At 41.7% G+C, this 25,641-nt stretch overlaps 1 protein-coding gene across 1 annotated transcript in view; it reads right to left on the bottom strand.

Moving 5' to 3' along the window:
• OLFM3 (olfactomedin 3) overlaps positions 1–19,239 on the bottom strand; it is a 232,974-nt gene extending 213,735 nt beyond the window's left edge. The window contains exon 1 of the mRNA XM_087719222.1: positions 19,078–19,239. Coding sequence (XP_087575348.1) covers positions 19,078–19,146 — 69 coding nt within the window. The 5' untranslated portion in view covers positions 19,147–19,239. The remainder of the gene's footprint in view (positions 1–19,077) is intronic.
• Between the last annotated feature and the right edge of the window lie 6,402 nt (positions 19,240–25,641).

Genomic DNA, 25,641 nt, shown 5'->3' with positions numbered 1-25,641 from the left:
AGTTCCTTGAAGATGGGTTCCTGTTGTGGCCCAGCAGGAGCCATTGGAGCTGCCACCAGACTCCGACAGCGAGGGGCCCTATGAGTCGGCTCTGGAGGATGTGGAGGACCCTGGACAGGGTTCTGTTTCCGATCAGGGCGCAGAGAGGCTGGTTGGCCACCAGGAGGCGCTTGAGCCTTGGACCAGTGGGGAGGAGACAAGGGAGTGTGATCCTGATGTCATGCATTGGAGCAGTGGGGAGGAGACAAGGGAGTTGGTTCTGGATGCCCAGCAACGGAGAGCTAATAGGCATAAAGAACAGTTACGCAGTGACAGGAGATAATTGCACTCAGCTGGTGGTAATTAGGCTCCTCTCCAGACTATAAAAGGAATGATTGTTCACACGCTCGTTGCAGGAGTCAACGTACTTACTAGAGCTGGAGAACTCTCGTGGCTAGCTTGGCAGGCTGGATTGCTGCCAAGGTTAGTCTGTGCTGGATTGCTGCCAATGTCTAGTCTGTGCTGGATTGCTGCCAAGGTCTGGTCTATGCTGGATTGCTGCCAAGGGCTAGTCTGTATGTTAATAAATCCTTGGCGTGCTTTGGTGTAGGACAAGGAGGGGTCAGAACAGGTTCCAATACAAGTGTGAAAACTTGGAAGATGAAACTACTGGTCCCAGTGACCAACCCAGATTGGATCCTGCAATTAAGGTTTTGGCTTATTTCTAACCTGAAATCTAGAGGAGAATTGGTAAAATGCTATCTTGATTACAGAAGGTGCCAAGGAATCAAAAAGAGTTTATCAAGGGCTGTATATCGCTTTAGAGCTACAGATTGTTCACCTCTGCTCAGCCGTTGTTGCAGAGATCTGTCCTTTGCCCCAGATGTTAAGCTTACCTCCCTGAATCCGTGCAGCTTTGGAGATACATTACCCCCATATCAATTCCAATGTTATTGCTTTATGCGTTTTTAACTGCATTTTAATGGTGGGGTTTATAAACATAATTATTATTACCACGATTATTGACAGCCTGAGTTGCTGTAAGTCAGTTTCCCATGTTATAGAAATTGTGCAAATAGTAAGCGTCAATTAAAGCAAATAACAACTAAAAAGTCTATTTTTAAGACTGTGATGATGTTATAAAAAAAGGTGAAGTCCGATATTTAGGATCCAGGATATTTACTAGTGATTAGGTGGAAATAAAATTGGTCACCAGTGTAGCTCAGAATTAGGTTCCACCACAAAACCGCGCTCAACTAAAGCGCACTCGACGAAACCGCGTACCTGACGTCATCACAGTGCGACGAAAAAAGCACGCTGTGAGCGCTAAAGCTGAAATTAACCCCTAAACCTAAACCTAACCCCCGAAACCTAACCCTAAACCTAACCCTAAACCTAACCCTAAACCTAACCCTAAACCTAACACTTAACCTAACACTAAACGTAACCCTAACCCTTAACCTAACCCTAACACTAACCCTTAACCTAACCCTAACCCTAACCCTAACCCTAACCCTAACCCTAACCCTAACCCTAACCCTAACCCTAACCCTAACCCTAACCCTAACCCTTAACCTAACCCTAAACCTAACCCTAAACCTTAACCTAACCCTAACCCTAACCCTAACCCTAACCCTTACCTTAACTTGAATCGGCTTGCTTTCAAAGCGCTTTTTAAAGCGCCCTTTTTTCTCCGCGGTCGCTGTTGTCGCGCTGCTGATGACGTCAGCGATGCGCTTTAATCGGGTGCGCTTTAGTGGACCGCGGTTTTGCCGTGCCACGCAGAATTAATGTAATTTCTGAGATCTCATTCATAACCACTGCAAGATTCAATGTAGCTTCCAAGTAGCTACACAGGAAGCCTCTCGTACGGGTGTTAAACCTCAACAAGGAAATATAGAAATATAGTTAACAAACCAAATCCATTTTGACCGGCTTATCAAATGAAGCCCTGCCCTGATCTTGGGGTGCAAGATCACCACAATTAATGAAAGATAAATGTTTAGAACAAGGTTTTTTTTTCCAGGAACCTGTTGTTGAAAACAAATCCGGAGAAGTCCTGAAGGAGGGGAGTTTCTGATGCCAAATGACAAGCCTTCTCCCTTTTAGTTTAGGTTTAGGGACTAAGGAATAAAATATTTATTTTTTCCTTTAATCCATTACAGGAAATTTCTTTTTTTTACTTCATTCTTTAAGGAAACTCCCCCACTCCAGTGCCATGAAACCCATTCAAGGATTCAGAACATCTTAGTGGTCCATCTGTGGGACCTACGGAGAAAAATCCCACTTTATACCAGCTTGGTGTTACCTCTAAAGACAGAAAAGTAGAGACAAATTAGCAGGAAAAAGAGGGAGAGAAGGAGAAAGAACAGGCATACACACATTAGATTTCCATTTCAAAACTGAATATACTAGTTCTAGCCTTAAATCAAATGCAATACATTCTGCACTTGTTTTCCTCCTTAATAAAACAATTCAAAGCAACAATTACTCCGAAAACTGCCTGAAACATATCGAAAAGGAATATTTCAGGTTTAATCTTGTTCTCCTAATGTCTGAAAGTGACAGTGGCCATCCAAATATCTTTCAGGAACAAAGCACTCTTTTCTCTCCAGACATATATCTCTATCACAACATTGATAACCTTTTCTGACATCTTGTTTGGCTGTCTCGGGAGAGACAAAATAAGCACAAAGGCTGAATTATATTCACACTGCTTCCAGTGACCCTCCAGGACTATGGGGCAGAAGTTTAAAATACAATTTTTGATACTAGCTTAAAGTGCAATGAATAAGCACAAAATTCTAAGCTATATGAGTGGATTAAATTCATTGGCACAGAGGCATAGGGTTCATTCTTAATAGTTTCTATCCCAACCTTTTTTAGCAATGTTCAAATGAAAAGATCCTCTCTATATATGACACATGGTTTGATGGCTACTTAATCCATATTAATAATACAGAAAATTGCCTTATATTTTATGTGTTTATTGGCCCAGTTAGCTTAGTGTTGTGGCCCGGCAGGAGCTGTTAGAGCTGTCGCCAGACTCCGACAGCGAAGGGGCATATAAGTCGGCCTTGGAGGAGGTGGAGGACTCTGGACAGGGTGTCGACTCCGAGCAGGGCGAGAAGAGACTGGTTGGCCACCAGGTGGCGGCGGAGCCTTGGATCAGAGGGAATGCTCAGGGAAACACTCATGAGTTGTTGCAGGATGCACCCCGTCGAAGGGTTACTCAACGGAAGGAACAACTGAGTACTTACAGGAGATGATTGCGAGCAGCTGTTGCTCATTGGGATCCTCTCCTGAGTATAAAGGGAACTGTTTGTGCCACGCCCTGGTGGCAGGAGTCAACGTTCTCGTTCACCAATGAAGAGAAACCAACTTGGATAAGTGGCTTGATGAAAGAAGCCAGTGCTGTGTGAGTGTTTTAGGACTTTCTGCCAGAGCTATTATCTTTGTTTATTTGGGCTTGCAGCCAACAAGAGCCTGGACTGATTAAAACATTCTTTTGTACGTCTGTTTTGGCTTTCGTTCCTGAACAGAGAGGGGGGGGGGGTCAGAACAGCTTAGTATTATATATTGAGATACATTGAGTCAACCAGCAGAATTTACAGCAAGCATAATCTATAAAGCACCAATTTAGAGAAGACTGATCTACACAAATAAACAGTGGATCTCTGGGATTTTAGACATGGGTGATTCCTAGCCTAATCTGGAGATTTAGGAATAGACTTTCCCTAAATTGCAATACATTCCTTACCTTTTTATACATGATGGTGAACAACTTCCTTGAAGAGTCACATGGAAGGACCAAGGCACACAGTGGCTGACTTTGCTCCCAGCAAACACTTTTAGAGCTGAGGTGGCGCAGTGGTTAAATGCAGCACTGCAGGCTACTTCAGCTGACTGCAGTTCTACAGTTCGGCTGTTCAAATCTCACTGGCTCAGGGTTGACTCAGCCTTCCATCCTTCCGAGGTGGGTAAAATGAGGACCCGGATTGTTGTTGGGGGCGATATGCTGACTCTGTAAACCGCTTAGAGAGGGCTGAAAGTCCTATGAAGCGGTATATAAGTCTAACTGCTATTGCTATTTTACATTTAGTTTTTAAAATGTATTATCAACAACGGCTGATCAATTGGGTACCAACATGATTATAGATATTCCTCTTATAGTTTTGCTTTAAATGAGCTTTATAATGCTTACCAAATAAAGTGGTAGGAAAACCACACTTCCTTTCATTCCTGAATTTATGAGTGCATCTGTAGCATAATCAAAGAATGGAGACATGAAATGGAGCAGATTACACACCTGTTGGCCCACCCAGGTTATTAGAAGAGAAATATCTCCACTGAATTAGCTAATGTCTGATGGTGGCTTCTCAAATCAGTATTTGCTAGAAAGTCACACAACAACAAGACTAAAGCATTTTTAACATGTTCAAAGTGAGAAGGACATGTCCTCACCCTTTTGTATTAACAGAAGATACTCCCTCTATCATTTATGTTGTCCTATTTAAATAATTCAATAGCTGATGTGAATGTAATTTTCTTACAAGAGAAGGGAAGTAATTTTTGAAAAACTGCCTAAAACAAAATGAAGCTTATTTTATCTAGAAGTTACATATTGCCTCATGCCTCTCTACACTCAATCCCAGAATGACACACAAAACGTTGAATACCATTGGGGCCCTGGCTTCTCCAACACCCAATCCTAGAAGTCTGTGAGTCAAATTAAGTAATAAATCCTTCAATCAAACTCTGGTTAAGTCCCCGGAGCTTCGTATAATCCCCGACCTCCGGTCCTTCCGACGCGCCCTAAAAAGTTGGCTTTTCCAGCAAGCCAGCCTGGCCTGAACAAAACAAAACAAATTATTGATCATTGTTAATTTTAATTCGAATTTTTTTAAAAAAAAATGTTATTGTCAATTCTAATTGGGTTTGTTTGGGATATTCTATTTAATTTTTTAAAAACTTTTGTATTGTGTGGTTTTTTTTTAAATATTGTACGCCGCCCTGAGTCCTTGGGAGAAGGGCGGCATATAAATCCGATAAATCCAATCCAATCCAAGTCAATCTCAAATCAAGATATTGATTTCTTTCACTGCCTTTATAAAAGAATCAAGAATGTGTTTTAAAGTATGGTCTATTTTTTTTTCTTTTTTTTTAAAGAATATACTTTTTTAATTTTCCATTTTCATAACATACAATCACATGTATACTATTACATAGCCAGTATCCTATTGTATTAAGTGGCAATTACATCAATTCCTCTTGTCATCAACACCCAAAAGGATAAAAACCCATTATTAGCTCTTCTGCTCTCCATACACCTCTTTCTTCTACCTCTCTCCTACCTCCTTTCTTCCCTCCAGCATCCTTTTCTACTCTACCTCCCCTTCCTTTCTCCTTCTCCTCTCTCTACATTCCACACCTCCTTATCCTCCTCATCTTCCCCCCCTTACCCTCTCTCCTATCCCTCTCTTCCCATCTTTCTTCTCCCTTCTGTTTCCCACTCTTCCTCTCCTTGGTGTATTTCTGCTTCTGAGCAAACTCCAATCTATGTTGATGGTATTTATACTTTCATAACAATATACTTAACATATCCTAGTTCTAAAGTATGGTCTTTTGTATAACCATTCAGTGAAAGACAAAATTAAATGGTACATATTTTTTTTCCAATCACATAGAAAGATGGCAGAATAGGGGGTTCTCACACAAGGCTGAGATTTTGCATGGACCAGTCCTGGATTTTGAATTAAGGCTATGGTTTAATATGAATTCAAGCTTCCTGAATACAAAGCAGGGTGTGAATCCAGCAAACAAAAAATACTTCCCTAGAATAAACATGAATTCAACATTATTAGATGGGCTTCCCACGGAAGGACTCACATATCTCAGGCCATTTTCCTATCCTGAAATCTGCAATGGCACCACTATACCTGTGCAAGAACATTGTACAATAATCTGGTCTCAATAATTTCAAACTAAAAACCAGTAGAAAATGCTAATTGCATCTAAAAGCTGGAACTTTGCGCTATTGCTGTGGAAATAAGGGTCTATTTGGAAGGTGGGGGAAAGCATAGTTGTAAGTCAACTATTTCACGTTCTGTCACAAATTTCGTAGGGTGAATTAGGTTTAACTCAAAGCTACTACATCTACCTCAAAATAGTTAAGCAAATCAGCTTAGTTAATGAGACCTGTTAAAGTCTAAATAGGCCTGATTGAGGAGTTTCACGGAAACATACTTGATTGCATTTCGCTGTGCGTAAAACCTAATATTCAGGGAATATTTGTGTAGTAGCAGAACATTTCTTTTTCTTTTAAAATAATGGAAAATGCACTTGTCAAGATGGTGGTCTGTTAATTTTCCAAAAGTACATCTTTAGAAACAAAATGGTTTGTCGTAAACTGAAAATTTCAGGGGCGGTCTATGTAATACTATAAATCTCTTTCAGTTCTGCAACACATTCTATTTTTGAAACACTACTTACACAATGCCCATAATTGGGATGGTCTTGGGACAAAAAAAAAGAAGTTTTAATCTTAGGAATGTGCTTTAAATTCAGTGAACTTCCATCCCAATTACAAGGTGTGAAAAATGTGGAAGCATTCCATCCAGTTCTGACCTCACTGAAATCATTCCAACATTCTATTCTGAATTTATGGGATGTATTCCAAGCTTTAAAAATAGGCACTCCAACTGTAAAATGCAAGTCAAAATTGACTTCTTCTTAGGATGGAACATTTTCAGGAGTGCTATTTCAGTCTCGGCTGCTCATTTTGATTGCACACCACAAACATCAGGATTGTCCAGCATTCTTGGGACAAACTGCCACACCTGGCTTTAACCTAGGAAACTCAGGGGTCGTATTTTGAAAAGTCCCCAGGTCCCAAAATAACCATGGGTTAGATGGGGAAAAAAACCCTAAATTTGATATGATTTAATCTGAACTCAAACTTAAATTCATGAAATCGAAGTTGGTAATCAAGTTACAAGCGGTCCAATTCCTAAAAAAAGATGACTACAATATAGAATCCTGCAACGTGGGAGAAATTCCAAAATTCCAGTCACAACAGGCTAGTATCTAATCTGCTCTATGTTTCAGTGCTTTCTGCAAGATTAAATAAACTCCCTGGAAAAAAGGAAGCAAGTTCCTTGCAGACTCATGGAATTAGCCTCCAATGAAGTAATTTGGGAAAACTCTTGCAAGCTTCTGATTGTGCAGTGAGGCCTTACATCTGAATGGAATCTTTATCCAGGTCGTGCCTGGAACATAGAAAATAGCCTTATATTGAATCAGACCAGTGGTCCATTTAGACTAATAATACTAGTGACATTTAAGGATGCAGAGAGGAATCTTCCTAGCCTATCCAGCAAGGACCAAGCCTGACCCAGATACTTTCTAAATCTTTAGGTTCAAGCTAATGTCAACTCCTTCTGCTCTGCTGGATTGATGCTCTGCTTGGGATTGAGCAATGACTTACTTGGAGAGTTCTTTGTAGGCAGCATAGCCAACCTTTGAACCAGGGGTGGGTTTCTCGCCCCGTTCCAACCAGTTCGGTTGGAATGAGGCCGGCAGTGTCCTCGTGCACGCGTGTGGCGCACGCATGCATACTAGCGTCTGTGCGATGCTCCAGCTGCTCCTGAAGGATCGTGCAGGCGCTGTATGCGTCCTGCGCATGCGTGGAAACTCGTCAAAACCGGGTAAGGGGCGCAGGCGGGCGGGTGGGCCAGTTGCCGTTCCCGGAAGTTAGTTACTTCCGGGTTCGCCGACCAACCGGTTCGCAGGGACCACCGCGAACCAGTTGAAACCCACCCCTGCTTTGAACTCAGAGCACCAAGTCAACGGAGGCACCTCTATACTTTCCAGAAAATAGAACAGAAATGCCATCTAGCAATCATACTTGGTTTTAACACTTCTTCTACTGGAAATATCACTCGATAATATTCAGTACATAATGTTATGTTTCTCATTGTAACCTTTTGGTTCCAGTTTGCAGTTTTCTCTAAGATCTCAGCAATACCCAGAGAACTAGATAAGGTCTCTGATCTGTATCCTTAGAGTGGAAAAGGATCTTTTCATGGTAGTTAACAGAAATTCCTCTCAGAGTTAATACTTTAGCCAAAATACTGAAATAAGTCTTCAATGCATTTGCCACATTTAAGACTTGTTAAAAAAAAATATGGAGGCACTTCTTCATTAATAGCTAACTAAGTGCAACTCATGCAATGCTCTGCAGAAAACGGTTCCACCACAAAACCGTGTTCGACTAAAGCGCGCTCGACGAAACCGCATAGCTGACGTCATCACAGCGCGACGAAAAAAGCACGCTGTGAACGCTAAAGCTAAAATTAACCCCTAAACCTAAACCTAACCCCCCTAAACCTAATCCTAAACCTAACCCTAAACCTAACCCTTAACCTAACCCTAAACCTAACCCTAACCCTAACCCTTAACCTAACGCTAAACCTAACCCTAACCCTAACCCTTAACCTAACCCTAAACCTAACCCTAACCCTTAACCTAACCCTAACCCTAAACCTAACCTAACAGGGAAAATTTAATCCAATCTTGAAGTGAAATCCTGTTAAAAAAAAAGAGAGCAAAAACTGAATTCTGTGTTAATGGATCTTAATCATGGCAATATACAAATATCGTGACAGGGTTAACCCTGGTGCATCTACATGCACTTAAGTACTTCTATGCCTGCACTTCCTGAATTTCTAGAACATGTCTAAACGTTTCAAGAATCCATGTGAGATTTCTTGATTTGTTTAAAAAAATGAGTTGTGTGATACATCTTAAAGAGTACTGTTCTGTAGCTAAGCTGCATAAAACTTGAAGCAAGTCATATTCACTGGAGGTAAGCAGAGGTTGATCAGATAGCATGAGTCTGACAATTTATTTTCCATGTTACTGTCAGAAGTTCCTAATGTGCTGACTCTATAAACTACTTAGAGAGGGCTGTAAAGCACTCTGAAGGGGTATATAAGTTAGAGAGCTATTTCTATTTTTTACACATGCAGGTAAGGAGCAGTTTAATGTACTGGTTAAATGCTAAAGAAATTGGGTGGCTGTGAGTTCTAGTCCTATTTTAAGTTCAAAGCCAGCTGAATGACTTTGGGCTACTCACTCTCAACCCTACGAAAAAAGGCAAGGGCAAAACTATTTCTGAAAAGCATTGCTAAGAAAACCGCCTGGATTTCTCTGTGTAGCCTCCTAGGGCTCAGAACTCACTCAAAGGCAATAATAATAATATTAATATTAATAATAATAATAATAATAATAATAATAATAATAATAATAATAATAATAATATCCTGGCTGCGCAAGAACAAGCTATCCGCACAAATGCCATTAAGGCCAAAATCGAAAAATCCTCTGATGATGCCAAATGCAGACTTTGCAAAGAAGCAGACGAAACTGTTGATCACATACTCAGCTGCTGTAAAAAAATCGCGCAGACTGATTATAAATTGCGGCACAATTCAGTAGCACAAATGATCCATTGGAATTTGTGCAAAAATTATAATATTAAAACAGCAACAAACTGGTGGGAACATCAGCCTGAAAAAGTCACAGAAAATCAGATGGTCAAGATCTTGTGGGATTTCCGTATACAAACGGACAAAATACTGGCGCATAATACACCAGACATCACACTGGTTGAGAAAAATAAGGTCACAATCATAGACATCGCAATACCAGGTGATAGCAGGGTCGCCGAGAAGGAACATGAAAAAATCGCAAGATACCAGGACTTAAAAATCGAAATTCAACGACTATGGCACAAACCAGCAGTGGTAATTCCAGTGGTAATTGGCACACTGGGTGCTATTCCAAAAGCACTGGAATTACATTTAAAACAGTTAAAAATTGACAAAATCACCATCAGTCAAATGCAAAAAGCTGCACTGCTTGGATCTGCACGTATATTACGAAAATACGTTACGACGTCCTAGGCCCCTGGGTGGGGCCCGACTAGTAACCAATGCCAAATCCAGCGAAACAACTGGCCGCTGTGATACAATTGTATAATAATAATAATAATAATAATAATAATAATAATAATAATAATAATAATAATTTACTATATATGGATGATTTGAAACTCTATGGAAAGTCAGAAATAGAAATCCAAACATTGACAAACACAGTCCGAGTATTCAGCACCGATATTTCAATGCAGTTTGGCATGGAAAAATGTGCCACTGTATCCATAAAAAGGGGCAAAATCACTGCATGTGAGGGAATTGAAATGCCCAATGGCCAATTAATTAAATGCAAAGAAAATGAAGCCTACAAATACTTAGGCATTCTGCAGTTGGATAACATCAAGCATGGAGAAGTAAAAACTATTGTCAGGCGAGAGTACACCAACAGAGTTAGGAAAATTTTGAAATCTAAATTGAATGGTGGAAATACAATCAAGGCCATAAATACCTGGGCAATACCAGTTATAAGATACACAGCTGGTATAGTTAACTGGACACAAGCTGATTTGGACATTTTGGACCGAAAAACCAGGAAACTAATGACAATGCACTACAGTTTACATCCATGTGGTGATACTGATAGACTGTATCTGCCCCGAAAATCAGGTGGCAGAGGATTATTACAAGTGAAGCAAACAGTTGAAGAAGAAAAACATGCACTGGCTGATTATTTAAAAGAAAGTCAAGAACATCTATTAATCGAAGTAAAGAACAAAAATCTACTGAAGGCCCAACAGACGAAGCAAGAATACAGAAAAGATGTGATAAAATCAAGAATGGAGAGTTGGCAGAACAAAGCACTGCATGGCCAATTTCTGGAAAAAATAAAAGATAAAGTGGACAGTGAACAAACTTGGTTATGGTTAAAAACAGGTACATTAAAGAAAGAAACAGAGTCACTAATCCTGGCTGCGCAAGAACAAGCTATCCGCACAAATGCCATTAAGGCCAAAATCGAAAAATCTTCTGATGATGCCAAATGCAGACTTTGCAAAGAAGTTGATGAAACTGTTGATCACATACTCAGCTGCTGTAAAAAAAATCGCACAGATTGATTATAAATTGAGGCACAATTCAGTAGCACAAATGATCCATTGGAATTTGTGCAAAAATTATAATATTAAAACAGCAACAAACTGGTGGGAATATCCGCCTGAAAAAGTCACCGAAAATCAGATGGTCAAGATCTTGTGGGATTTCCGTATACAAACAGACAAAATACTGGCGCATAATACACCAGACATCACACTGGTTGAGAAAAATAAGGTCACAATCATAGACATCGCAATACCAGGTGATAGCAGGGTCGCCGAGAAGGAACATGAAAAAATCGCAAGATACCAGGACTTAAAAATCGAAATTCAACGACTATGGCACAAACCAGCAGTGGTAATTCCTGTGGTAATTGGCACACTGGGTGCTATTCCAAAAGCACTGGAATTACATTTAAAACAGTTAAAAATTGACAAAACCACCATCAGTCAAATGCAAAAAGCCACACTGCTTGGATCCGCACGCATATTACGGAAATACGTTACGACGTCCTAGGCCCCTGGGTGGGGCCCGACTAGTAACCAATGCCAAATCTGGCGAAACAACTGGCCGCTGTGATACAATTGTACAATAATAATAATTAAACCAAAACTATGCAATTTGGGAAATGAATGAAATTCAGTACTTCTGAGAAATTAAAAGAATTTTGCTTGAGGCTGTTTCTAATTTTGCAGTAGAGGTTCTCTGCCTGGGTTTAGAAAATACCAGAAGGCTTTAGTTAATGTTGAAATCGCTGGATGAAGTGATGCTTCTTCCACCTTTCTATTCAGGAAGATCTCTAATAGCAATAGCAATAGCAGTTAGACTTATATACCGCTTCATAGGGCTTTCAGCCCTCTCTAAGCGGTTTACAGAGTCAGCATATCGCCCCCACAGTCTGGGTCCTCATTTCACCCACCTCGGAAGGATGGAAGGCTGAGTCAACCTTGAGCCGGTGAGATTAGAACCGCTGAACTGCAGATAACAGTCAGCTGAAGTGGCCTGCAGTACTGCACCCTAACCACTGAGCCACCTCGGCTCTAAGGTGGCTTACATAACACAGCTCTCTATGGTAACATTGAGATTGCTTTTAACCCCTTTTGTAATGTTAAAATAGTGTTCCAATACTCTCTGATGTGCCACAATATTCTCTAATGTGCCATGTACCGAATGAAAGGTCACTGCTGCCATATATAATCTCTCCACTTAATTAAAAAAAACCCACAATCTCAAATGCCTGTAGCAGAGAGAAAAAAAATAGCACTTACTGGTACCCCTATTTCTCATCCCTGCTCATTTACCTGCATAACATATGTCAATTCCGGTTCCACCACAAATGCGCGCACAACAAAAGCGCGCCTGACTAAACCGCGGGGTCTAAAGCGCGGTGACAAAACCGCGCGATGAATGAACGAATAATTAGCCCTAAAGCGCGCCAACAAAAGCGCGCCGACAGAAGCGCGCTGTAAAGTAACCCTAAACCTAACCCTAAACCTAACCCTAAACCTAACCCTAACCCTAACCCTAAACCTAACCCTAAACCTAACCCTGAACCTAACCCTAAACCTAACCCTAAACCTAACCCTAAACCTAACCCTAAACCTAACCCTAAACCTAACCCTAACCCTAACCCTAACCCTAAACCTAAACCTAACCCTAAACCTAACCCTAAACCTAACCCTAAACCTAACCCTAAACCTAACCCTAAACCTAACCCTAAACCTAACCCTGAACCTAACCCTGAACCTAACCCTAAACCTAACCCTAAACCTAACCCTAAACCTAACCCTGAACCTAACCCTAAACCTAACCCTAAACCTAACCCTAAACCTAACCCTAAACCTAACCCTAAACCTAACCCTAAACCTAACCCTAAACCTAACCCTGAACCTAACCCTGAACCTAACCCTAAACCTAACCCTAAACCTAACCCTAAACCTAACCCTGAACCTAACCCTAAACCTAACCCTAAACCTAACCCTAAACCTAACCCTAAACCTAACCCTAACCCTAACCCTAACCCTAACCCTAAACCTAACCCTAAACCTAACCCTAAACCTAACCCTGAACCTAACCCTAAACCTAACCCTGAACCTAACCCTAAACCTAACCCTAAACCTAACCCTAAACCTAACCCTGAACCTAACCCTGAACCTAACCCTAAACCTAACCCTAAACCTAACCCTAAACCTAACCCTGAACCTAACCCTAAACCTAACCCTAAACCTAACCCTAAACCTAACCCTAAACCTAACCCTAAACCTAACCCTAACCCTAAACCTAACCCTAAACCTAACCCTAAACCTAACCCTAAACCTAACCCTGAACCTAACCCTGAACCTAACCCTAAACCTAACCCTAAACCTAACCCTGAACCTAACCCTAAACCTAACCCTAAACCTAACCCTAAACCTAACCCTAAACCTAACCCTAAACCTAACCCTGAACCTAACCCTGAACCTAACCCTAAACCTAACCCTAAACCTAACCCTAAACCTAACCCTGAACCTAACCCTAAACCTAACCCTAAACCTAACCCTAAACCTAACCCTAAACCTAACCCTAAACCTAACCCTAAACCTAACCCTAAACCTAACCCTAAACCTAAACCTAAACCTAACCCTAACCCTAACCCTAACCCTAACCCTAACCCTAAACCTAAACCTAACCCTAAACCTAACCCTAACTGTAAATCTTACCTTAAATTAAATCGCGCTTCTGTCGGCGCACTGTTGTCGGCGCACTGTTGTCGGCGTGCTTTTGACATCGCGGTTTTAGCACCGCGGTGTTGTCGGCGCGCTTATGACGTTCACGCTTTTGATGGGTCACGGTGAATTCCTCCCCGTCATTATGAACTTACATATTTCAGGGCTAAACTAAGTAACCAAAGTATAATGTACCAATGGAGGTTGGAAAGCAGGTTTTTTTTTTTTTTTTGTCAAACTTCTGCCTCTTGACACTGGCTTGCTATTTTTCATCCCCCAAACTATTCACTTCTATTTTTACTACCTGTGGAACCAAAATAGGAATGTAAATCTATTTTATATATGCATAGAAGTGTATGGGAATTAGGTCATTCTGAGCAGAAAAGAATGGCCCTTCTCTTCCCTCTACCGAAACTCACAGCTCCCAATAGGGGAAGGCCCCATATCTTGGTAGCATATGACATTTGGCATATAGGGCACACCAGGAAGGATTAGTTTTGGGAATTTCCGAATAGGCCTATAATGTTCAGTGTCTGCTTAAGATTCTTGGAGAGCCTCTGCCAGTAAGAACTATTAATAGGTGCTAGGTTATCCAATGTTCTGCATTACTCCAAGATAGTATTCTATGTTCATATCAGAGGTGGGTTCCTACCAGTTCGCACCTATTCGGTAGAACCGGTTCGTCAAATCTACCGAACCGGTTAGAAGAGGTTCCACCAGTGGACTCGGAAAGCAGGCCACACCTACAGAAGAGGTTCCAAAATTTTTTGAAACCCACCACTGGTCCTTGGATATGATTATTCTACACTATCATGCTCCTATTTATAAAACTCAGTGCCTCTGTGAAAGGTAAGGATGACTACTGCGTTTGTGGTGCAATCAGAACATTGCGTGTGTTGAAGTTGTTTGAACGCAAACCAAAGATGCCTTTTAAAAAAGAAGTTTACATCATATTCTTATGCATGCCGGTGCTGTGTGTGAGGTAATTTAAGGTGGTTCTGACAAGTGTCGTCGGCATCTTCACATCCGGTCACATGGGCGGCAAGCCACTCCCATCCGGTCACATGGCTGGCAAGCCACTCCCACAAAGGAGGCCACACCCACAGAGTAGGTTCGAACAATTTTTGAAACCCACCACTGGTTCATATGGATAATTTTCATTAGAAGATTGTCAAGTCACCTGGCATTTTTTTTCCCTGCCTTGTCCAATCTTTTGCTGTCTAGAAATGGCAGATTGTAAATCACATTGTTTCCAAGTCAGGAAGGATGGCACATTTCGACAGGAGAAGCCTGGTCTAGCCTAGATTTAGGGTTTGGCTGAGGGAAAATTCTATTTGGCTTCAAACTCAAATTCATTTCTCTTCAAAACTGATTGCGCCTTGTATGCTGCCCTTCCCATGATGGCTTCCATGCTTCCTTTCTTCCTCACCGTTTTTACATAAATGTGTGAAAATATTTACGTCTAGGAAATGTCCAGATCATTTCATTTGTCTGACAAAGAAAGTGAAAAAAACCACATGAATTTTTTTGCCCTAAGAACTGTAATGATTTCTTCTCTGTAAAAATAGGATAAGTTGAGTACATTGACATATAGTGGAAATACACCAAGGGGAGGAAGAGTGGGATAGAAGAAAGATGGGTAGAGAGGGATGGGAGAGAGGGTGGGAGGGAAGGTGAGAAGGAAGGGAGGGAAGGTGAGAAGGAAGGGAGGGAAGGTGAGAAGGAAGGGAGGGAGTGGATCGGGAGAGAGGAGTGGTAGAGGGGGAGGGGAAGTAGGCTAGAGGGGGATGATGGAGGGAAGAAAGGAAAGTTGGAGGGGGGCAGAAGAAAGAGGTGTACGGAGAGTGGAAGAGGTATATTGGGTTTCTATTTTGGGAGGGTATTGTTGACAAGAGGAATTGCTGCGATTATTGTTCAATGTTGTATGGCGTTGGCTATGCACAGTATATATGCGAGTGTATGAAAATGAAAAAAATGGAAAATAAAAAAAACATCTCAAAAAAAAAGAAGAACTGTAATGATTTCAAAGTTTTATGAGACTTCGCTGGGCCTTTTTATATTGTTATAATAGATTGTGAATGCCAAGTGTATGGCCTCTGGGCTAGACGTAGCCTGAAGCTATAGGGTTGATTTTATTTTCGTTTCTGGAAATTTGGAAAACGTTAAGGAGAGCTTAAATCTTGCAGAATTTAAAGCTAAAGAAACTTAAAACAATGGGGTTACAGACCCACTTATTTTTTTTTATATCAGATTTTATTTTTATTATTTTTTCCCTTCTACAACACCTTACAGTCATTACATCAACATTGTTACGTCATCATACCTGTACCTGTATATAATATTTCGCTTCTATATTTACACACCTTTATACACAGTTCTATATATATTTACATATAGTTTTTTGGCTTCATTAATTATATTCTTGTTTTGCAGCCATTTGTACCAATTGTTCCAAATTTCATAATATTCCGACTCTTCTTTATCTTTTAATTTCAGTGTTAATTTGTCCATCTCTGCACATGTGCTCTTCAATATGCTTTACAAAGCTTTCAATCTCAAGGGAACTGTGCTGATCTTGAGTAAATTAATAACAACTTAACTTTACAATTCCATATGAACTATAGGAAGTCCTTGACTTATGATCACAATTGAGCCCAAACTTGTTAAGTGAGACATTTGCTAAGTGAGTTTTGACCCATTTATGACATTTCTTGCCACAGCTGTTAAGCGAATCACTGCAGTTGTTAAATTACTAACCCGGTTGTTAAATGAATCTAGTTTCCCCATTGACTTTGCTTGCCAGAAAGCCCTAAAAGGTGGCCATATGAACCCGGGACATTGCAACTGTCATAAATATGAGTCAGTTGCCAAGCATCTGAATTTTGATCACATGGCCATGAAGGTGTAGCTGTGAAAAATTGTCTTAAGTCACTTTTTTCAGTGCTGCTGTAACTTTGAACAGCCACTAAATGAACTGTTCGTAAATCAAGGACTGCTTGTACTGTAATCCTACTTTTATTTCATTATTTACTATTTATGAAAGCAACTTTTAAAAACAATTGAGATATCTTTTCAAAAAACGTTGTGAGTCAGAAAAAAAATGTTAATAACAACCCTTTACCGGTGATATCATTGAGGCTACGGGTCCAACATGGCACTGTTTTTTTAAAGGGACTTTCTAAACTGGCATTCTTTGAAGTATTGTGGCACCTTGCTATAAAATGCATCAAAGACCAATATGTCTGTAGCCTAAGGATCAATGCATTAAGGGAGCTGGGATAGAAACTCACCTTGTCTCCCTTCTGCCTCTAAGCTACTTGATTGGGAGGACAAGAGAATCCCCTGTTGTAGATAAAAAGATCCTTAGATCCTCACAATCGCAGCGCAAGCAACTGCGCGATGCATATACAACTCTTGTCCACACAGTGGCTCAGATTATCTCTCAGATGTTCAGCAGAGCTTAAGCCATCTTCTACCTCATTTCTTTATTTTTAATCAGTGCCCAGCTTTGCTTTAAGTGGAGAAGTCCCAAAAACCCAGACAACATTATTTTAAGCTTCTTTTCCTTTTCAATCCGAGCAGAAGGCATTGCCTGCCTTTTGTGAAATTCGTCCTGACAAATTGCAGCCGAACAATAACTCTATCCGAACATGAAATCAGCAGTGCTGCAGGTACACATTTTCTAAATAATGGCCTGTACTCTGTTTATAATGTGTGATTTCCCCATTTGCTCCCTCCTTGCTACAACCATGATTTTCAGAAAATCTGCTTTCAACTTGGAGCTGAACTGCCAGCTCGAAGTCTATGTTTTCAGTCTGAACAATTCCGACATCTCTCGAGATACGAAGCACGCTCTGCTTTGCATGTCAAATACCTTTAAAATACATGTTGGCAACCAGCCTGTGAAGAACACACACACACACAATGCTGAAGACCTGTTATTTTTTCCCCCCCAAGTCTATCACCCCATGTATATATCTAATATGCAAATTGTTCACTAAAACTTTGAGGTTTACGCCAAACACGACATGGTTCAGGAATAATGCTAGGCCTACTACGGTTCAGTAATCTCTTCCCAATACATTTGGATGGGACCTTTTTTTTTTTCCAGAAGTTGAATGAATGATTGTCAGATAGTCCAATGACATTGTGCAAAAAACCATTCTTATTGGTTTCTAAAAGGGAACATCATCCCAGGCAGAGCAAATAATTTTTGAAATGTATAAATTCATCTAAAATAAAAACAAAAAAACCCCAACTCTTCTGCAACCTGGAGGAATCCCCCTTTTTTTCTGTAATAAAAAGGCACATGTTTTGGTTTTTTTTTAATTTCATCATCTGCTCCTAATATCGGAGTATTTGATGCATTCTCTGATGGCTATAAATAACCCAGACCTCATCAGTCCCTTGGCTATCGTAGTGTCCATTCTAGTTTAGCACCAGGGACAACTTCCAGAGTCTTAACAGCGGTGGGGGCAATTTTTTTTTCACAAAGGGGGGGAACCCATTGCATCCTATTGCTCATATCCAACCTTCCTTGGTTTAATTTCTCAATAAACCTGCCACCTCACCAAACAAACTTGTATTAATACATTATGGAAAAGTCCATCCTTAAGTGTGTGGGGGGGGAGGAGAGGGGGGACTGATTAGTTCGGTTTTGTTGCAATTTCTTTTACGGAGGGGGGGGAAAGGAGGGGGGGAGGGAATAAGTGAGTGCCACAGTAGTTCCAGCTGTTTCAGAAGATAAGCCCAGCATCCTAGTGTTGCTAACCTCCCTGGTCACTTTCCAACATTTGCGCGAACACACACACACACACACACACACACACACACACACACACACAAACACAAACACAAACACAAACACAAACACACAAACACACAGACACACACAGAGGCTAAGTACGTAGTGCTGAAAAGACAGTACAGCAGGTGGGTTCGAGGCACGTTGGTTTTGAGAAGCGTTTGAGCACATTTCTGCCCAAAAACTACAAGATCTTAGCCGATCCTGGATGGCACTCAAATATATCAAATGCAACGGGAAAAAAATCCCACCCACCCCCCCTTCGGCCGCCGCGTCCCATTCCTTTTCTGGGGGAAAAAACTACCCCACGTCCAAAGCGCACATCCGAGACACCAAGAGATCCGCATTGCTCCTTTCATCCAAACCAACAGTGGGGGGGGTGGCGAGGGAAGGGAAGCCAGACTGAAAACAACAACTTGCAAAGGAGCCCCTATTTCAAAGTAGTAGGAGTAGTAGGAGGAGGAGGAGTAGTGCTCAGGGTAGCCCGGCACCTCGGTTAGGAGAAAGAGCAAGAGGACCGTTGTTGGTCGGGAGTGGAAAGAAGCTGGAGTCTCCCTACCTTGGAAGGATCCAGCCCAGCCAAAAGAGCCAGGAGCAAGAGGTTCAGAATCCGGGCGGAAGGCTGCATGGTGCCGCTGCTGCTCCCGGGGATGCTCGGCGACCGCTCCTCTCCTCCTCCTTCTTCTTCTCCTCCTCCTCCTCCTTTGGACTCTCCTTCATTCAGTCACTGCAGGGACCCCTGTAGTCAGTTACACTTTCTGCACGCCTTGCCTTCTTGCCTTGCCCGCCTGCCTGCCCGCCTGCCTGCCAGCCTGCCACAGCCAGAATGCTGGGAGCGGCGGCGGCGGAGGCAGCTCGAGGGGCGCTCATTCATTCCGCAGGCATCCTTCTTTAGGCGAAGGGGCGGGCGGGGGTTGGGTGGGTGGGTGGGTGAGCACCCAGTCCAAAGAAGCCGCGGGGAGGGAGAGAGATGCAGGCGGGAGAGAAGGAAAGAAGGAGGGAGGGATGGAGGGATGGAGGATGGGTGGGTAGGTGGGGGGGTGGGCTGGCCGTCGGCGCACGCCCCGCAGGTGCCTCCAGTCCTCCGGCTCCCTCTCTCCGTCAGCAGCCAGCCCGCCCCGAAGAAAAAAGTTTGCGCGTCCGACCCCAAGAGAAGCGCAAGACCAGCCTGCGCTTTGGCCAAGCGCGGATGTGACATCACCGCCACCCTGGGGAGGGAGGGGGCTGAAAAGGAGGGGAGGGATGGAGTCGGGGTAGACGGATGGCTCTCCGGGGAAGGTCCATAAGTCGCCAGAGACCCCGTCCAAAGCGAGACGGGAGCGGGGCTTGGGGGAGTGGGAGGTGGGGGAGAACCGCGCAGCCGAGGGATTTCCCCGCGCTCTTGACTTGCCCGTCTTTTCTCGGGACCCCGAGCAGCCCGACGTTAGGGGGTCGTGGCGTTGAAAGACGGGAAACTAGACAGGGAAAGATTGGCCTCCCTACCACCTCTTTGGATCGCACGCAGTTCACAATTTATTTATTTTTTACAAAAAAAAAATCACTGCGCTGGAAAGCGGGAGCTATTCAAAAGGCCATTGGGAAGGGGGCGTGGCGGGGAAAGCCAGCTAACTAATGGGAATCTAACTCAGGGAAGGTGCCACTAAAGTAGGACGTAAAGTGAGATTTGGACATGAAGTGTGAAACCTACTGGGTCAGGCTGGACAGCCTCTCTTGGGCCCCTTTGCTTCTATATGAAAAAGCCACATAGGCAGAGTTGCAGCTTGCAAAAAAACAGGAAGCAAGTTCCTAACCACAGGATGTTCTAGCCAACATCCCTAGGTCAAAACCTATGTCAAAAGTCCAAACCACAAGGTTCAATTAAAGTTCGTTAATGACACGTAATCCATACCTATAACAAAAGGGAGAAATAAGACCCCCATCTCCTTATAAGGCTTTCTCCTCAAGGCAACCACTGAGAAATGAGTTAAGTGTTTCCGTGTGACGCTGCCTTTGAGAATGTATAAGAACGCGGGCTTCGATAATAAAGGTGGTTCAAAACTTGCAATGCTAGCCATTTTACTAGCTTTCTGAACCTGGCTGCCAAATAAACTTTTCCTGTATCCTGAGAAGTCTAAAGCCTGTCATAAAAAACAAGTTTACATCATATTCTTATGCATGCCAGTGCTGTGTGGGAAGTAATTTAAGGTGGTTCTGACAAGTGTCGTCGGCATCTTCATATCCGGTCACATGGGCGGCAAGCCACTCCCATCCAGTCACATGGGCAGCAAGCCACTCCCATCCAGTCACATGGGGAAGCAAGCCACTCCCACAAAGGACAGAGTAGGTTCGAACCTACCCACAGAGGTTCACCCACAGCCACAGAGTAGGTTCGAACAATTTTTGAAACCCACCACTGGTCCTTGGATATGATTATTCTACACTATTATGCTCCTATTTATAAAACTCAGTGCCTCTGTGAAAGGTAAGGATGACTACTGCGTTTGTGGTGCAATCAGAACATTGCGTGTGTTGAAGTTGTTTTAACGCAAACCAAAGATGCCTTTTAAAAAACAAGTTTACATCCTATTCTTATGCATGCCAGTGCTGTGTGGGAGGTAATTTAAGGTGGTTCTGACAAGTGTCGTCGGCATTTTCATATCCGGTCACATGGGTGGCAAGCCACTCCCATCCGGTCACATGGGGTGGCAAGCCACTCCCACAAAGGAGGCCACACCCACAGAGTAGGTTCGAACAATTTTTGAAACCCACCACTGGTTTAAGTGCTCCTATTAATTGACTCTCATAGAAGAATGCCTAGTAATTCACAGGACTGGAGAACTGTAACCAATTTTTTAAAAACTCACCACTGATCAAGACAAAAAGGTTTAAGTTAGAGTTTAAACCTGAAAACATATAACAACAATTGTTTTTCAATGTTTACCCCTTGTTTTTAAGGGATTCGAGACTATATTAATTTGGAAAGTTATTTAAATAATACTTAGATTCTCTTCCCCCCCACCCCCAAAGCATAATAAAATATGCATTGATAGATTTTGTCAAATCACTGTAAAAAAAACACCTTAATATACATGAGAAGGTTTTTAGGTAAAAAAATTGATGAAATCAGATCTAGATATGATGGGTGAAAAAGGACCGAAATGACCAGATTTTGAAATCTGAATAATCCAGTTTAAAATACTATAATGCAACATTTTACAGTGTAAAATAAATTAATATTTTAACTCATATTAACCATAGTAATAGAAATTAAAATACTATCGTGTTAAATATAAAATGGGAGAGGGATGAGAACTTGTGTATTTCCTCATGAAGAATTAAAATATCAAAGAGATACAGTGACCAAAGGCACAGTTTTTCAGAAAACAAAAGAAAAGAACCGTAAAAGCTACAACAAGAAAAAATAAAGATTTCTGCATTCTCTTCTAGTATATTATCTTTTCATGTGGTGTAGTTGGAAAACACTTGTCTCACTAGCGCTTACTGATGGAAATCAAAACCTACAGTGAATAATTATCAGACTTGTCTGCAGGTATAAATGCTTGTATTTTTATTGGATTTTCTTTATGTAACTAAAGACTCCATTTAAAGAATAAATTCGAACATGGGATAAACATGCCTCAATATTTCTGAAACCGTGTCAACTCTACCCCAGTATATTGTTTAACAAGCACAAATGTCCTCTAGTGTGCAACACAATTGCTGAATCAGAAAAATAACAGACATTTGTCACAAAGCTTACACATCAGAGGTGGGTTCCTACCAGTTCGCACCAGTTCGGTAGAACCAGTTCATCAAATCTACCGAAGAGGTTCCACCAGTGGACCCGGAAAACAGGCCACACCTACAGAAGAGGTTCCAAATAATTTTGAAACCCACCACTGACACACACACACACACACGGAGAGAGAGAGAGAGAGAGAGAGAGAAAGAGAGGAAGAAAGAAAGAAATAAAAAAGAAAAAAGAAAGAAAAAGTGAGAGGGATGAAAGAAGAAAAGGAAAAAGGGACAGAGAGACAAAAGGAAGGAGAGAGAGAGAAAGAAAGAAAGAAAGAGAGAGAGAGAGAGAGAGAGAGAGAGAGAGAGAGAGAGAGAGAGAGAGAGAGAGAGAACACATGGCCGGCAAGCCACTCCCACCAGGTCACATGGCCGGCAAGCCACTCCCACAAAGGAGGCCACACCCACAGAGTAGGTTCAAAAAAAATTGAAACCCACCACTGTTACACATCCACAGTAAAGTCTATCTGACCACCTAGATTTGTTCATGGCTGAGTTCGCCAACTATCCAATAATAACGTTAATTTGCTACAAAGGTAGTCACTTGGAAGTTTCTGCTAATTCCAGTTTTTGAAGGATATTCCTGCAGAATATGTATGTTTCCAAATGTCTGCTTAGGACATGCAGAAAAACTCGGTAGAATTATCAAAAACTAATTTTTACAATGCTTCTTTCTCATTAATCCCTGGAAATCATTTTTATAAGAGTTCTAGAAGGCCGGATAATTTTAGAAAGAGATGTTTTAAAAATATGAATGTTTCTCTTAGAAGCTGTTAGTCAGATTAGATTCTGAAGTACCCCACTAAACCAGAAAGCTGGACCAACAAGGTCAAAGTTCAAGTCTGTATTTATTATGAAACTCTTTGGGTAACTTGGCTGTTTGCTTTTTTGAGCTCAACCTATTTTACAGGAGTAGTATTAAGACAAAATGAGCAGAAACCCTTTCATAAACAATCTTGAACTCCCAGAGAAAAAGCAAAATATAAAGATAATAATGATAACAAGCATATTTGAAATGTAATCACTTTTATACCTCATAAACATGAGAATCATCTTCCCCAATTAATTGCCCTTCATAAATGTTGCATTTTAAACTCCCATAATCCCCCAGCCACCAGGAAGTCACCAGATTGGTGAAGGCTGACCACGAAATAGGATTGGAAGCAAAAAATTGAAATAATGGTCCTTGATCTGACTCAGAATTTAAGTATTCATTCATTCATTCATTCATTCATGTATATGTAAAGGTTCCCCTCGCACATATGTGCTAGTCGTTCCCGACTCTAGGGGCAGTGTTCATCTCCATTTCAAAGCTGAAGAGCCAGCGCTATCCGAAGATATCTCTATGGTCATGTGGCCGGCATAACTAAACACCAAAGGTGCATTATCTTCCCACCAAGGTGGTCCCTATTTTTCTACTTGCATTTTACATGCTTTTGAACTGCTAGGTTGGCAGAAGCTTGGACAAGTAACGGGAGCTCACTCTGTTACGTGGCTCTAGGGATTTGAACCGCCGAACTGCTAACCTTTCTGATTGACAAACTCAGCGTATTAGCCACTGAGTCACTGCATCTCTTAAAACATATATACCAGAAGGGGGCTGCACCGGTTCAGCCGAACCGGTAGTGGCATTTAGATCTGGGTCGCATATATATATATATATATATATATATATATATATATATATATATATATATGTGTGTGTGTGTGTGTGTGTGTGTGTGTGTGTGTGTGTGTGTGTGTGTGTGTGTGTGTGTGTGTGTGTGTGTGTGTGTGTGTGTATTTGTGCTGATAAATAAATAACTATATATATACGGTATTTAATTAACAGACAGACAGGTCCTTGGCAGCAAACCGGCACAAACAAGCTTGGGCAGCAATCCAGCACAGATAAGGCTTGGCAGCAATCCAGCCTGCCAAGCTCACAATAATGTTCTCCGACATTAGTTCCTGCGTTGACTTCTGCAAAAGGGGCGTGTGAACAAGCAGTCCTTTTATAGTCTGGAGAGGAGCCTAATGACCACCAGCTGAGTGCAATTACCTCCTGTAACTGCGTAATTGTTCCTTACGCCTATTAGTTCTCCAGTGCCGGGCATCTAGGAACAACTACCTTGGCTCCTCCCCACTGCTGACATCCGGATCACACTCTCTTGTCTCCTCCTCACTGGTCCAAGGCTCAGGCGCCTCCTGGTGGCCCACCAGCCTCTCTGCACCCTGCTCGGAGTTGGAATCCTGTCCAGGGTCCTCCACATCCTCCAGACCCGACTCATAGGGCCCCTCGCTGTTGGAGTCTGGTGGCAGCTCCAACGGCTCCTGCTGGGCCACAACATATATGTATATATGTATGTTCGCACACACACACACACACACACACACACACACACACACACAATTTAATGAAGAACTATATCAGGGAAAAATTAATTTAAAAGTATCTGTACGCTTCTCAGCTGCTTAAAACAAACAAAGAAACAAACAAACAAATATGTTTTTCTACAAAACATGAGCTGGCAACCCTAGTAAATGGGGAAAGCATTGCACTGAAGTAACACATACACTTATTTAACGTGTTCAATTTTCAGATTTGTCAACATTGCATAAAACATGCCCTTCAAATCATAATGTTTACATTTTATTGCCAGAGTATATACTCACACACATAAATCAAATTATGTTAATTATGTATATGTATTTGAGTTTTTATACAAGTTTCAGGGTTAGTAAATAGCTAATTGGAGGATGGAGTGGGAGTAGGGAACCAGCTTGGTAGCAGTTTATTCCTATGTCCCTTTGCATGGTGATATAAGATTACGGCCAACAACTTTTGCGTGCAAATATCTTTAAATCAATTTAAGCAAGGCAGCTTGCATTGAGAGAATGGATCTAAAATGCAATAGAGCTATTCTAGTTCTGCTGAGAGTTACATGGCATTAAGAAAACCTGTTTGCTCTATAGGATCTACCACTGCCTTGCTTCTGGTGTCGTAAATTTTATCAAATTCGCAGCTTCCAACACTTTGCACTACCAAAGCAGAAACTGAGGCTACAGAGTTTTTAAAAAAAAGAGAAAAGAAATATAAAAGAAATCAAAAGGACCAGAAGTCTCCTAAAGGGGAATAAGCAAATGTGAATTATGCTGCAGTATTTTATTTGGTTTATTATTTCCAAATTTATAATCCTGATTTTTACTGAAGTGCATTTAGTAGGGATTAACACTGGGATTAACACCAGACACAGAATTAAGCAAGAAACAGTAACCTAATCAAGGAACTACCAACTCAAGCAAACAATCAAACAGTAAACAACAGCCTAATCAAAGAGCCACCGAGGAGAAAAACAGCACTGCCAAC

This window comes from Thamnophis sirtalis, unplaced genomic scaffold, assembly GCF_051295495.1.
Source record: "Thamnophis sirtalis isolate CommonGarterSnake01/CBP01778 unplaced genomic scaffold, rThaSir2_p1.2 scaffold_7, whole genome shotgun sequence".
NCBI classification, from domain to species: Eukaryota; Metazoa; Chordata; class Lepidosauria; order Squamata; family Natricidae; genus Thamnophis; species Thamnophis sirtalis.
The sequence above is the reverse complement of the archived record's forward strand: the minus strand, read 5'-3'. Positions and strand labels throughout refer to the sequence as shown.